Source organism: Gobio gobio (genome assembly GCF_949357685.1).
Source record: "Gobio gobio genome assembly, chromosome: 17".
Classification (NCBI taxonomy): domain Eukaryota; kingdom Metazoa; phylum Chordata; class Actinopteri; order Cypriniformes; family Gobionidae; genus Gobio; species Gobio gobio.
In genome coordinates this window covers 35,701,988-35,717,811 of record NC_137110.1, presented here as the reverse complement: position 1 = coordinate 35,717,811, position 15,824 = coordinate 35,701,988, and the positions used below count along the sequence as shown (strand labels likewise).

General features: G+C 40.2%; 1 protein-coding gene across 9 annotated transcripts in view; it reads right to left on the bottom strand.

Annotated features, from left to right (window-relative positions):
* lrrfip1b (leucine rich repeat (in FLII) interacting protein 1b) overlaps positions 1 to 15,824 on the bottom strand; it is a 47,837-nt gene that overhangs the window by 12,995 nt on the left and 19,018 nt on the right. For 3 of the 9 annotated variants that reach the window (XM_079841481.1, XM_079841487.1, XM_079841482.1), the window contains exons 2-7: positions 6,909 to 6,995; positions 4,662 to 4,679; positions 4,364 to 4,411; positions 3,822 to 3,866; positions 2,381 to 2,431; positions 1,063 to 1,128 (exon numbers count right to left, since the gene is read on the bottom strand). In XM_079841481.1, coding sequence (XP_079697607.1) covers positions 1,063 to 1,128; positions 2,381 to 2,431; positions 3,822 to 3,866; positions 4,364 to 4,411; positions 4,662 to 4,679; positions 6,909 to 6,995 — 315 coding nt within the window. Of the gene's footprint in view, positions 1 to 315; positions 361 to 1,062; positions 1,129 to 2,380; positions 2,432 to 3,821; positions 3,867 to 4,363; positions 4,412 to 4,661; positions 4,680 to 6,908; positions 6,996 to 15,824 lie in introns of all 9 variants that reach the window. The other 6 variants (XM_079841484.1, XM_079841488.1, XM_079841486.1 and 3 more) reach the window with 4 other exon arrangements.

The window sequence follows — 15,824 nt, the reverse complement described above, 5'->3', positions numbered from 1 at the left end:
TTAAGATTTGAAGTACACTACATGGAATAAAATTAAGCACACTTTATCAAACAGGAGAGGATTGTGACAAGGAACAGCCATTGTGGTCATTCACTTTCATAACTGTTTGAACATCCTACTAGATTACAAATAGATTGTGTTCCACACAAAAAAATGTCATATGGGTTTTGATGACAACAGAATCATTGTCATTTTTGGATGAACTATATCTTTTTGTTCATTACAATGTGTGCCAATATGTATTCACCAAGATGAAACAGAGTGAACAAACAATCTGCATGTCAGGTTGCATGCAGGTGACAACTGGAAACAAACCCTGTGACTTCTTGAACGAGGGGTTTCACTAAAAAGCGCAGAGGGCTAAAACAGACAGAGAGGGGAGGAAGAAATATATATGCTCATAACATTTCATTTCAATACTACACATTCTTCAAGTGAATTAATAATCTCTGCCCTAAATAAATAAATATCAGATTTCATCACACAACATCCTACCAATAATAAAACACCACGTCTTAAAAAAAAAAAGTTTGTAAAAATGCTTGCCTTCCCCCGAGAAACTTTGCATTCATTCGCAAAGAACACAGAAGTTTTGTGAGCGAACGCAAACGTTTTGTCGAGGGAATGAAAAGTTTCTCAGAGGAACACAAACATTTTGTGAGCGAACCCAAAGTTTCTATGGGGGACGCAAAACATTCGCGAGAGAATGCAAAAGCATTGCCAAATAAATTTTCCTTCCATTCCATTTTTTTCTTCACCATGTCCCTTTAGGGGCTCCGTATGGCAGAAATGAAGGTGCAGACAAACAGCTAAAAAAAAAAAAAAAAAAACTATTTTAAGTTAAAATCAAAATTGCTTATACAATCCCTTAAATTGATTTTTTATTTATAAAGTAGTTGTGGTCTACTGACAATTGTTTGAAAATAAGCATTCCTGTGAGATGACCAAGGAAAGAGGAGTGTGCAAAATGAAGAAAGGATTATAAGATAAAACAATGAAGAGGAAAACTAAATCTAAAGGAAGGAATAAAAGGGATTGTTAAGGATTGTGAGAGGGACAGACCCGTCCATTTTGTAGTCTGGCTGAAGGCAGACTGCTGGTGCTGCTGCAGAGATCTGTGTGATTACCCTACGGTAAGCAGAGGAGGACAAAAGAACAATGTGAGAATGAGAAATAATAAAAAAAAACATGAAAATAGCTGAGGTGACAGATTGTTGCACAAGTGTAATGAAGAATGAATGAAAGAGGAAACAAGCAGTGACAGGGCTCTGTGTGCACACCGCAGTCGCACAGAATCTGGATTCATTATTCTGTTATCAATTCAATAAATTAGCTTCAAATAACAAGACTAGAATTTAACATTATTTTACATAACTTCAGTGATTTTACTGAAGTAAAGTAAAGCAAGCTATTTTACTATATAATAACATTGTTTCTCTTTGCATTTCACTGATGTTTACTTACACTGGTCAAAAGTTTAAAATAGGCTAATTGTGATTTTGTTATATTTTACAATTTAAAATAACTGTTTTCTATTTTAATATGTTTTAAAATGTGTGTTTATGTGGTGTTTATTCCTGTAATGGCAAAGCTGAATTTTCAGCATCACTACTCCAGTCTTCAGCATCACATGATCCTTCAGAAATCCTAATATGCGGATTTGCTGCTCAAGAAACCATTCTTATCATTGTCATTGTTGGAAACAGCTATTGCTGTTTAATATTTTTGTGGCAACTGTGATACACAATCATTCAAAAGTTTGGGGTAAGTAAGAATTTGTTTTAAGAAAAAGGAAGGAAGGAAGAAATACTTTTATTCAGCAGACATTAAAAAATGCTGCAGAAAGTTACAAAAGCTTTCTATTTTAAATAAATGTTACTTTTAAATACTTTGAAACTTTCTATTAATCAAATAAACTTTCTATTAATCAAATATTCGAACCAATAATTTAGCACCAATAAAAATGTATAATAACTGAGCACTGAATCTGAAAATTAGACAAATTTCTGTAGGATCATGTGACACTAAAGACTGAAGTAATTGATGTTTAAAATTCAGCTTTGCCACCACAGGAATTCATTATATATTTAAACTATTTTTAAATAAAATTTAAAACCGTAATAGTATTTCACTATATTGCTCTTTTTTCTGTATTTTTGACAAAAATGAATGCAGCTTTGATGAGCATAAATTCCAAACTTTTGACCAGTAGTGTAAGTCCTGAATATCTGTTTTTGTATTTAAGTGACAAAAGATTCAAATTAAGAGAAAGTAAACTACCACTCTTCAAACTCTTCAAACTAAATTAACAAAATCTCCAATGATTTTTAACTGTCATCCAAATTAAAATATTTATAGGAGGAATCACATGTATACTAACCCTCAAACTGCCCCGACTGCCAACAGACATCCGCTCCTCATCATCTGATATCTGAGACAGGAAGAGAAAGAAAACAGGGAGTTTAGAACAGTGTTTTGGGTAAAACATGCATTTCTGTATGCCTGAGAGTATACTGCTATAGTAAATAGAAGATAACTTGTACCCTCCAGAAAGCAAATGTGGGACAAAAAAGTATAGAATTAAATGCATTTAGAACATTTTTGTCTGTGAATTTCTTTCAGTGAATTATAATTAAAATTGTGTGTGTACCTACATATCTCGGGGTTATAGTATTCATAACTACTGTAGCTGTATTTAAAAACTATGGAAGCTTGTTTCGTCCACAAAATAAAATAAAAAAATGTAAAAAGTAATTACGACTTTAACAATTCTCTTTTTTTCTCGCAATTGCAAGTTTATATCTCACATTTCATACTTTATAACTCACAATTCTGACTTTGTTTCTCACAAATGGGAGTTTATATATTGCAATTCTGACTTTATTTCTCGCAATTATCATTTTCATGTCCTGTGGCACATTGTTTAAATGCATTTGTGCCCATTTGTGCGCCCATGGGCATGCTGGTCTGAAAACAAGGTGTGTTCAGGCGCTATTTTGAGGCAACTGAAAACGACTGCGCCATTGACCAACAAAATTTTGCACAAATCTGAATTCTTGGAATTGCGAGAAATAAAGTCAGAATAAAACAAGCTTCCATGAATAATAATAGGCTACTATATGTGCCTATTTAGATACAGCTATGTATGTGTGTGTGTGTGTGTGTGTGTGTGTGTGTGTGTGTGTGTGTGTGTGTGTGTGTGTGTGTGTGTGTGTGTGTGTGTGTGTGTGTGTGTGTGTGTGTGTGTGTGTGTGTGTGTGTGTGTGTGTGTGTGTGTGTGTGTGTGTGTGTGTGTGTGTGTGTGTGTGTGTGTGTGTGTGTGTGTGTGTGTGTGTGTGTGCGTGTGGTCCTGGTATACCCTACGTTATGGGGAAAAAATTTCCTCACAAAGATGACAATATCCAAAATCCTTGTAGGGACATTTTATGGTTCCCATGAGGAAAACAGCTGATAAATGTTTCTTTGTGTTGTTTTTAAAAATTAAATAAAAAAAAGTTTTCATATTGGAATAGTCATATGGACTAGTATGAGTTGTATGATGCCTGAAAGCTTCACTCCCTGTTCACTTTAACCACATAGAAATTAGCATGGAATTTAGTTTTTTAACATCATAAAGGTGAGTAAGTGATTTTCATTTTTAGGTGAAGTCCATCTGACATCTGTTATGATCGGCACACAAAAAGCCTTTAGCAAAAATGATATATTGGAAGAGAGGGATGAAGAGGAGGACAGACTGAGGAAGAAGGGGAAAAAACAGGGGGAAAGGGATAAATAAAAGGGAATCAAAGTGAAAGACAAAAAGCAGATGAAGAGATACAGACCGAGGTGTGTCTCCGAGAGTGGCGGGAATACCGCTCACTGTCCTCCTGAAAAGCAGAGCAGGAAAAGAGGACAGAAAGCAGGAAGTTTTAGGTCAAAAGGTCACAGGATTATCAAACACTGCAAAAACTGAACAAAGCATGCACTGAGAGATTATGCTGTCTGTCATATCACTGTTTATTACAGGGCTCAGACAGGGTGTCTGGAGGGGTGGGAGGGGAGGGTTGAGTGCTTTAAGATGTGGGTCACGCGACCGCCCTATAATCCTGCTGTATGTTATGACCACCTCTACTAAGCCCTAACATGTCAGATGGGCCTCCTGCCCCCCACTGCTCCAGTAAAGCCTGTGAAATGAGGATCAGACACAGACTGCCTAAGAGACATGCAACACCAACCAATCACATTTCATTCTTTGAAGGATACATTGTGATAGTTTGATTAACTGCATTCTGGACCTGTGCTGTGCTGTGTGCATTTTCTAATTCGAAATTCTATCTTTGGCGGTCTACTGCATGCAGCAGTGTTTTATAATAACAGGTCATACCATCCACTGTTCAATATGGCCCCATTTGCTGTCCAGCCCATAGTATTTCTGGTGCAGAGAGGAGGAGAGCAAGACGATCAAATGAGGAAGGGTTATAATGAAAGTATAGGAAGATGTTAAAAACAGGTTTGCAAGAGAACTTGGTTTGAGTGTGGGAATGGTCTTGTTTATTTCTTCCTCAAGCTTTAGCTATAATTTTATAACCTGATGTTCATCAAGCAATGCAAAATACTAGAGCTTGTATTTCTGGTGATCAAATATGACTGTTAGAAAGAAATTGTGGAGGGACAGATCTTACCTTTTGTGCTTGATATATCTAATTAAACATCAGGGAGACCATGATGAAGGGAAAGAAAAAAAGTGAGACAGGAAGAGAAATATATACAGAGCTTAAAGGAGACTATAGGGATAATATGTAAATAAATCAGGATTGAGCTGGAACAAAGAATAAAAATCAAACAGCCTAAATGTATTGTCATTTTTATAACCTGCACACTATTTACAGAACCCAAAACATTCTCATAAGTCTTTAAAAAAAATAATGCTGATTCAAAATGGCAACAAATTAACCTTTAATTGTCTCAATATCCTGGGGGATGTATTTTACATGCTATTTTCATGGGAGATATAAAGCAATATTTTTGAAGAAAAAGGTGAAACTGCTAATGAGCAACAACATAAATTAGATTTTCTGTGGTATTTTTTATTAAAATTGGATTTAAATGGTTAAATTTTCTTGCCTTTTATTGATATTTTATTGAACCAATACACTACCATATAAACTGTAAAGTTTGCTAATAGTAATTAAGAAATTAATAATTTTATTTCGCAAGGGTGCATTATCTCTTTCCCCGCCATTGATGGAATTTTCTGTCATTTATGACACACCGCTTCCCCGGAATTTACTGAATTTTACAATTCAAAACAATTAATGTTTTCAGTGTTATACAGTAGGGGCGCTGTTACGCATCTTCTGAAAAAGTATAGAATCTGCGGATCAAAACAGAAACAAACAAACAACAGAAACAAGTGATAAAAGAATTTGACAAAGATGCTATTTTCTCAGATTTTTGTTCAAAATGTTGCTTTTTTACGAAACGTTCCCATATTCGAATGTTGATAAAAAAGAATGCATTAAGCTAGATTTTTTTTTCTTTTAAGCGAAGGGTCTGTTTTTTCTTTTGATATATTGCATGTTCAGATATTCATATAACAAAATTTATTCGGGAGGCCATGACATTTTTGTGAAAATGTTCAAAAATGCTGACGGTGGCTGGCTGGAAACTTTTTTTTTTTATGCTGGCCGGGGAAGAGTTCAATTGATCAAAAATGATAGTAAAGATTTTACTATTTCAAATAAACACTGTTCTTTTAAACTCGCTATTCTATTCAAAGAATCATGAAAAAATATTAAGCAGGATATTAACTGTTTTCAGCATTAAGAAGATCATATGACACTGAAGACTGGAGTAATGGCTGCTGAAAATTCAGCTTTCCCAACAAAATAAATTAAATTTTAAATTATATTCATTATAAAATAAATTCATTTTTTTAAGTTGTAATAACATTTTCTGTTCCAGGAAATAGTACTGAATCAGGAAATGTTACTTATAAATGTTACAGTATTTTTTTATTGAATAAAGGCAGTCTTTATGAGCATAAGAGACTTTCTTCAATAAAAATTAAATATTGACCACAACCTTTTGAACTGTAATGTATCATCGGTCCAATATATATTTGAACACACACAATAGCAGTGCACACTCTACATGACAACCCCAAATAATTTGCACTATTACACTAAAAATTATAAAATAAGCTATGTAAATATGATGCTCTTAAAACACCAAAAAAGTCACATGACAATATAATTATTAAATAAAGGATATACCTCCAATGTGAATGTGTAATAACATTCGCCCACTCACCTCATAAGCCATACTCAGCACTACATACAGTATATCACATCTTCAGGTTACTATTACTGACTAACAAAGGTAAACACCAGCACACACACACTAAGGTCCATGATCACACCCCCTTTTTGTCTATATGCTAAGCAAAAACATTTATACAAGAAAAAGGTAGTTTTAAAGAAAAAGAAGTTTTAAAAGTTTAAACCATGAATAACTGTGTAACTGAGTAACAATTCTGAGAGTGGTACTGTACTTTAATGCTTAAGTGGTTTAGGAGAATTAGAGACACATCTTTTGTCCTGGGGAACCATTTCACTCCACTTTTAGTTTATTTCAGTTTGTCTATTTAGTGGCGGGAATTTTAGTGGAACCCTTTCTGCCAGTTACATTATTACTAGTGAGTGAATGAATCATATTGAGTATTATTCTGTGACAATTATTTAGTATTATTTAATGACACAAGATATTTACTGAATTAGAATTTAGTAATTGCACTCTTGCTTGTATGATTTTGTTTAAATAAAGCCAGTGTGAAATTATTTGTAGACCCTTACAATACAGGCTGCATTTATTATAGCCTAAGAAGAAACTAGAACTGTAACAGTCTGCCAAATAGATTATCTCCTGACCTCTTTCTGTTGCCTCTCCAATTCCTTCATACGGATTTCTCGAGCTTCTGCACGGGCTGCCCGTTTAGCTGCCAGTCTTGCCTCCGCCTGGTGGAAAAACAGAGAGTTAGAGACAAGATAGATTAATCACATAAAGCATTTTTATATTCAATTCAAATGAAAGTCAAAACTGTTTACCAGTGTGCGGCAATTTGTATAACAGAGAAAGACCTTTTCTGCTTGTGTACTATGCAAAGTAAGTTAAGGAGCATTCTTGGAATGTAATCTAATTAAGCTATTCACAGACTTTCAGTGATTAATCCATTATATTTTTAATCTCATCATTGACTTCATTGACTTGAGGGGGTGGAAGTCCCATGGAAACGAGTACCAATCAGCAGCACCATAAAAGATGACGAATGATTAGAAATTACTATTCTACCTAAGATAAGAACAATAAAATTAACATGTTGGTCAAGGAAAAATATAATCAGTCCTTAATAGATTGTAATATTGCAAGATGTAAACAGAAAAATAGATTGTAATATTGTAAACACAAAGACCGATTGTGAACTAAAGTTACCAGTTAGGCGCGAAGTGCACACAGAAACAGTGCCAGGAAGGAATAGCTCACTCATTGCCTCCAAGCTGCCATTTCCGGTCAACATGTGAAACCCAAAGCATAACAGAGGGACAAATTGCTGCTCAACAACCCAACTGATGAACATCATGTCACCACACAAATAGCCTTTTTTCATCCTCACACTTCAAATGTCTCAGTGGTTTAAACTAGTTTAAAGCCAGATGAATCAGCACTGACAAACAGGAGAAACACTGTGCGCAACAATACAGTTAGAAGGCTTTCCAATCAACAAATCGCCATTATTTACCATGGATTACTGTAGTAACACTAACTGCACTATGGTATTGTGGTAGAAATGTGGGATATTCATTTTGAATTTTATTATATTATTATTGTAGACCTGTATTAAAATGTATTAATGGAGTAATGGAATACAATTACAGTATATTTTATATTAAGCTATAGCATTTGTGCATTTAATAAATGTATTTAGGCTACTGTTTTTCATACAAATACAATAGAAACTGTATAGTTTTAGTTTTACCATGGTATTGAGCTGCTATATGCGTATTTTAATTGTGGTTAAATGATCTAAATGTCTGCTACTATGGAATCCCAATGGTTAATTTGAATAAAACTTAAAGTCAAAATATTTTAAATAAATGTTACTATATTAAAAAGAGTTTTTTACAGATGTTACTATTTTTGTTAATTAACATAAATTTACATCTGCATCCTAACTCAACTACTACTCAAGCTACCATCCAATGTGCATTTTATTAAGAGACAAAACATGCAATATTATTCATATTAGGCCTAGTTTAAAACCACAATTAACGGCCTGGTTTCTACAATTTTCATTTAGGAGCAAAAACATATATATGTGTGTGTGTGTGTGTGTGTGTGTGTGTGTGTGTGTGTGTGTGTGTGTGTGTGTGTGTGTGTGTGTGTGTGTGTGTGTGTGTGTGTGTGTGTGTGTGTGTGTGTGTGTGTGTGTGTGTGTGAGAGAGAGAGAGTATGTGCTATATTTTAGTTCTACAATACATTTTATTTAAAAGGGGGAATCTAATGTTGTTTCATGCATTCTGACTTATTTACACTGTTAATAAAGAGTTGGATTCTCATGCTAAACATGGCCAAAATAAATAAAAAAACGAGTTGGACGTATGACGGAGTATATATGTGCCAAATACACTCCTTTTGGATTCGAACAAGTATGGGAACTTCTCCTGGATGAGCATGTGTGCACCTCAACCAGAGTGAGCAAAAGCACGCCCATCAACGAGTTTCGTTCGGGTTACAGAAGCCGTCGACAGCGCTGTAATTTTGTTTTTAGACCACAAAATCAACAATGTCACTAAATAAGTGTATTTTTGGTTGTGAGGGAAAGACAACCTTGTTCAGCTTCCAAAATAACCCAGCGTTAAGGGAACAGTGGATGCAGTTTGTTTTTCTGGAGCAGCAACTGAGTTCTGCAAGTGTGTTTGTTTGAGTCGAAACCACAGATTTTTCAGTGAAACTGCATCAAAAGTCTGTGTTTTGTTGGCATATAATATAAACAACACGAACATGTAGTCGAACAAAATGCTTTCTCTCTGTCCAGATTTACCTGCAATAATAATGCTAAAACTAACACTTTAAATCAATATTTAAATGTCCATTTTTACGAAAAGTAGTCTTTAATAATGCCTAAATATCCCATGTATAAATGTCGCCTTGGCAAGCTTGTTATTCTCTCCATGCACAACACTGTTTTGTTGTGCATGCAATATATCCATACAGACTGTATATAGGCTAATGCACTTTATGAAGTCTGTGACAGTGGAGAGAATAACAAGCTTGCCAAGGCGACACAAACAGACTGTTTGAAAGCAGCTCTGTTTCTTTTGTCTGAACAAGTCACAACTCATTGAATAAGGGGCTTCAGACAAGCCTCTGGCCTAGATCCTGCCAACCATGTCCACTGGCCTGTCAACAGCATGCAGGGAGCTGGAGTTCACACTGCTCAGCAGAGCAACTCCCACACGCTGCTGACTATCAGAGACATAACAACGGAAAACTTGAAAAATGGAAGACAAAGAAAATTGTTAAAATATAAACTGTATAATTGTACATACATGTATATCATCTTAAAGCTTCAGCCAAGAAAAAAAGTTAATTATAATATACAAAACAGTCTGCCTAGCAACAAGACAAACACTGCAACAATATTACAGTAATATTAATAATGAAGTCCTCCGAAGTCATTTTCCCCACAATAACAGAAACACGTTTTTTTGTACGAAAGAAGAAAGACACATTGTAGTGTCTGTTTTAGTTAAGGCCTGTTCTTCACACCAAGACGAATGTATGATGTGAAAATGAAAAAAGGTGCAATAAACATTTTCATTTGAATTAACGAACCTACATAAACATTTGCATGTCGTCAATGTGACAATTTTTGTATTGAGAAGTGTTCTAATCTCTTTTCTATCGCACTGTGAAAAAAATTGGCCAACCAATAACATTTGTGTTTTTGTTCGCATGTCCAGGGTCACTGCTGTCACATAAAAACACTGCTTGATCCAAAATCGCATAATGATTAGTAGGTAGGTACCACAGTTGGTTTGAAACTTACTTCACGAAAAAGTATGTTCTATAGCCTATAGTATGATTGTATGTAGTATGAATAAAATTAACAAAATTGCGCACTTCAGATTCTCGCCGGAAGTAAGTAATCCGGGTACTTTTCGCCTACTGTTTTATGAATACTATGGATTCGGGCATACTGTATCAGTCTGATACAGGTGAGCCGAGTAGTATCCATATATTGTAATTAGGGTTGGGTACCGTTCACATTTGAACCGGTATTCGCCTACTGTTTTATGAATACTATGGATTCGGGCATACTGTATCAGTCTGATACAGGTGAGCCGAGTAGTATCCATATATTGTAATTAGGGTTGGGTACCGTTCACATTTGAACCGGTATTGGTACCGGTACTTGAAATTCGGTACCGGTACCCAACGGAACCTTTTTCTGGTACTTTTGGGATGTTTACATCAATAACTGTAAAGAAGCTGTAAGTGTTATTGACATTATGCCAGAGCTGCCCTGGTCGCTGTCTGCCATTGTCTGTGATGTTTGTATACTGTAATGTTTACTAGTAAATAGTAGGCTACTAGGTACTTATTTTAATTCATAAAAAAAAAACATCATATTATTATTTTTTTCTTTTTAATTTCATTTCTATGAAAAGATTTCCCACAAATGATGTGTTCTGTATTTTCTGGAAATCAAATGAAGACAAAATACATTAATTTAATTTTTCTTTTAATTGTATTAAACTTTTTTCGGCAAACAAAGTGATGCACAACTGAGCTATATACGGTTAAAATGAAAACATGAAGAACATTTTTTATTTATTACTTTAAAAATACAATCTAAGTAATAAAATAAATATTATTACATTAGTGTTAGTATTATTATTACATTAAGACGTTTCTAAATTATACTGTACAACAGTAATGTATTTGTCAAGTTAGCCGAACTTTTTGGCGGGTTGCCGTGAAGACCTTTGAGTTTCAGTGTGTTTATGACATGACGATAGTTTTTCTCAAATAAGATGGTAAAATGCTCATAAAGTGACTCTCAGTGGCTCTGGAGATGACGTTCGTGCGTTCATGTCCTCATATGAGATGGCAGAGAAGGAAACATGCGACCGTCACGTACGATTCTGAGTTAAACCATGTGTATATGGCATTCATTCGCACAGAGACACGCAGGATTCGTATTGAAATAGTCTTTTTGCGGTGTTATATTCACAGACATTAGTCTATATCACCAGATGCGTTCTCAGTAGACATGTGCCGGTACACGGTAATACGATATATCACAATAATGAACATGCACGATATTGTTACCGTGGGCACTTCAAAATACAGTGAATAATTATTTATTACGAATTATTTAGTTCCCTTTCGAAAGGGAACTCTCACTGCGTATAGCTGACGCTATGGGGAACGCCCTCGGCGTGACTGGTGTCTGAAGCTACTATCGAATCACGGCAAAGTCTTTGACCGACGTCAGCCCATGACGTCATCAACGTGCGACCCGGAAGTATAAAAGGGCGCCGTGCCAACACATACACATCTTTTTCGTCTTCAGGGACTGTTTGTTTGAAGCGGTATCTGCGGATCTGGTAAAGTATTACTATTAAGGAAAAGGATGAAACGCACAGAGAAGAAGCAGAGCTTTAGGAAGTGTGTCGACCCGTGTCAGAGGTTTCTGACATCGGGAGACACACATTCTCTGTGCGTTTAATGCCTGGGCGAAGAGCATGCACAGGCAGCTGCCTGTGCAAACTGTGAGCAATTCCCAGTTAGAACGCTCCGTTCTCGTCTGGCCCTCTTCTCGAGGGAAGAGGGCGCAACATCTGGGGCTGCCGATGTGAGTCCCGCTCGCGCTGAGGCGGAGCGGCGGCGCACGTCGTGGGGTTCCCAGATGGAGCTCGCTGATCATCTGGAGAGAGGTGTGGTACTCTCGGATGATCAAACGGCTGACGAGAGCGACCTGCAGGTCGATGTGGAGAACGATGGTTCTCCGCCGAGACCTGCAGCGGGTGCTCTTTGGGACGGGCAGGAGATGGCTGAGGAGGATGATGATAGCAACCAGGACCTGCCTGGACCCTCTAAGCCACCCTGTCCCGCGTACACCGAGCTGCTGGATGCTATGGAGCGCGCCACGGACAGGCTGAGGCTGCCCTGGCGGCGCGCTGGGGGAGAGGTCGCTCGTGGACGGCTCGACGATCGATTTCTCCCCGGTCATGCACCAGCACCTCAGATGAGCCTTCCATTCCTACCGGACCTGCATACTGAGGTCCAGGCGGCATGGAAGAACCCGTTCTCTGCCCGCATTCATCGACATCAGCGGGCAAGCTTCGCTGATGTCGAGGGAGTGGGTAAGCACGGGTATGTGTCGATGCCTCCCATAGACGAGACGTTTGCGAACTATCTCGTCTCTGGGCAGGTGTCGACACTGAGAGCTCCATCTCTGCCATCCAAACCGCTGAAAACTACCTCGCGGTTGAATGGCAGGGCATACGCGGCAGCAGGTCAGGCTGGTGCGACCCTGCACACGATGGCGGTGTTGCAGGCGTACCAGACGGACCTGCTGGAGGATCTCGACCAGGGGGCCGGGCTGTCCCCTGAGGCGGTTGCTGAGCTGCGCCGCACCACAGATCTGTCTCTCCGGGCCACCAAGCAGACTGCTGCTGCTATCGGCCGCTCTATGGTGGCTATGGTGGTTACAGAGAGACATCTGTGGTTGGGCCTGGCTGATATTGGGGAGAAAGAAAAGGGTTTTCTCCTCGATTCGCCGGTTTCGCCTACTGAACTTTTCGACACCTCTGTGGAGGCGGTGGTTGGAAAGTTCAGGGAGGCGAAGGCGCGCTCAGCGGCATTTAAGACATGCATACCGCTGAGATCCGCGCCCCCACCCAGGCAGGCGGGACTTCACAGTCTGAGGACCGTAGGCAGGACCAGAGGGCTAGCGTCTCCTCTCGTGCCCCCCCTCCTTGGAGGAGCAGGGCAAAGAGGAGACGGGATCCCCGCGGGAAAAAGGATCTAAGGGAGGTGATCCAGGACAAACGTTCTCAACGAAGGCGTTGGTGATGGATCACTTCCCTTGAGGGCGGTTACATCATAGCCCTCTCCTTTTTCCTTTTTAATGTCTTTTTATGACTTTTACCCAGGCGCTTCTTACATCAGGCCTGAGGTGGGCCTATGATGAGTAGTACTATGTTCTGATGGCCCGCCCGGACTTGCTCAGTGAGAACGCCCCTTTCAGGCATTCAAGGGCGGTAGAACATGGTGGTGAGAACTGCACAATGAGTCTTCGCTCAGCATGCCGCAGGTGAGAGTGGTCATTTTTGTGTGTTATACTAAAAATATGTATTTCTTACAGACCCCAGGTTCCTGTATAGAGTTGGGTATTCATCAGAGAGAACTGTCTGTCCCCTGTTTAGTTAGGCTTTAACATAGCACCATTATCTGGGCTGTGTATGTGAGCGTGTGTTGGCTTTCCCTGGTTGGTCAAGATGGCGCCAGATAGGCCACCGCTTATGGTTATCAGAAGATGGGCCTCCTCTCATTTTGAGAGTAGTGTTTAGGCCGCCGCTCTTTTCTTTGAAATGTTTGCGGATTACTAGGCGGTAGCACACTTTTCTGATAGAATGTAGTGTTTGTCTACCGCTTAGGGTTACTATGTGTCTTCGGTTCCCTAAGCCACTGCAGGTTGGATTAGTTTGTCTCTGTTACGACTGAGCGCTACGGCGTCAGTTGGTATGTGGATGAAGGAGGCGCGTTGCTGAGGCACCGTCACCTTTTTGTTGTACTTAGATCGGAGGCCTCCTCTCATTGAGAGTCGTTGGTTTAAATAGCAGTCAGTTTGTTTGTCTGGCAGTTATTTCTCGTTTTTGCGAAACTCGTACAGCTTGTAGGCTTTTACAAGCCTCCCTGGAACGGGTCCCCATAGTAATGGGTAGCTATCATGTGTTAGGCCTCAGCAGGCCTCCATGAAAACGAGCCGTAGGGTCTAATATTACTACAACCCACATTTTTCAAATATGGCTGTCCCAGTTAGCAGGAAGGATTGCACCGTTCTCAAGAGTAAACGGTGACAGTGGTAGGCCTTATCAGGCCTCTAGTAAGGCAGGTGACAATGCTTAAGCATCAAGGTACTACTAGCCTAGCTGGCTATCAGGTTAAAAAGGGGTAAATACGCTCTCCTGAAGGTCGGCTGTCAATTGTAGGCCTCAGTAGGCCTCTTGAACAAGGCGCATTATCAGTTGGAAGGCCTCGACCAGGCCTCACTGGAGGTATGTACCGATGCGCGCATCAGGACAGCTAGCCTGGAGGCTATCAGGTTGTAGGCCTCATCAGGCCTCCTCGAAGGCCCGCTGGTAGTTGTAAGGCCTTACTAGGCCTCCCTGAGGGTGAGCTCTCAGGTTGTGATCACTACCAGAGGCAGGTTGTAGGCCTCCCTGAAGGCCTGCGGTTAACTCTAAGACCTTACTAGGCTTTCCTGAGGGTGAGCTCCCAGATTGTGGTCACTCTCAGAGGCAGGTTGTAGGCCTCATCAGGCCTCCCTGAAAGCCTGCTGTTAATTCTAGGCCTTAATAGGTCTCCCTGACTCAAACAAGGTAGTAGGCCCCATCAGGCCTCCCTAAGGTGTTCCTGGGATCCAGTCATCTGAAACAGCTAGCACGCATTGCAAACAGGTAGCAGGCCTCTCCAGGCCTCCCTATAGGCTGGTTATCAGGTAGTAGGCCTTAATAGGCCTCCCTTGAGGGCGAGTTCCTTAATCAGGATGCTCGAAAAGCCTGCGTAGCTTGACTGTCGAGTCCCAGATTGTGGTCACTCGAACGAGGTAGTAGGCCCCATCAGGCCTCGCTAAGGTGTTCCTGGGACCCATTCATTTGAAACAGTTAGCACGTATTGCAAACAGGTAGTAGGCCTCTCCAGGCCTCCCTAAAGGCTGGTTATCAGGTTGTAGGCCTTAATAGGCCTCCCTTGAGGACGGGTTCCTTAAACAGGATGCCCGACTAGCCTGCGTAGCTTGACTGTCAAGTAGTAGGCCTCCATTAGGCCTCCTTGAGAAAACAAGGGTAACCTCAGCAAGGCGGTATTGCTGTCAGGTAGTAGGCCTCACTAGGCCTCCCTGAGGACGGAGTCCCGAGCCAGGATGCTTGGGTTTCCAGCATGGCTTGCGGTTAGGTAGTAGGCCTCTATAGGCCTCCCTGGAATACCCGCTATCAAGTAGTAGGCCGACAGGGCCTCCTTGAAAGTGAAGTTCCTGAGCTAGGCACTTTGATTACCAGTTCTCTGTGAGAACTTGTGGTAGTTGGGCCTACAGCTGGAGGTTACTCGCCAGGCAGGCTCAGCTGCTCCCCTCAATGAGGGTCGTCTATGAGTGCTCAGCCGCCTGAGCCTGGTCAGACGGTCGTAGGCCTCTCATGAGGCCTCCCTGTTAGATCAGTCATTAAGGCCCTTTCGGCCTCCCTACTGCTTTGAAACACAAGCACCTGGTAGATCCTTGATTTGAGCAGGCAGACTCCCCTCGATAGCAAGGGTTGAAAAGCACTACGCTGAGTATTGCTCTCTTGGATAACCCGTCTCTGAGTTCCGGGCTAAGTAGGACTGCCAGTGTTTCAGTCCCTTAGCTTGGACGCCCCTTGGGCACCATCCAGAGGCTCTGTTTTGAACAGACAGGGTTGGCTAAACCGAAGTGTCCATAACACTTAGGGCACCAGGTCAAGCCTCCCTGGTGGCACTCGGGAGAACTTTTTTCCCGAGTAGTGACTGGCTGGGGTTCC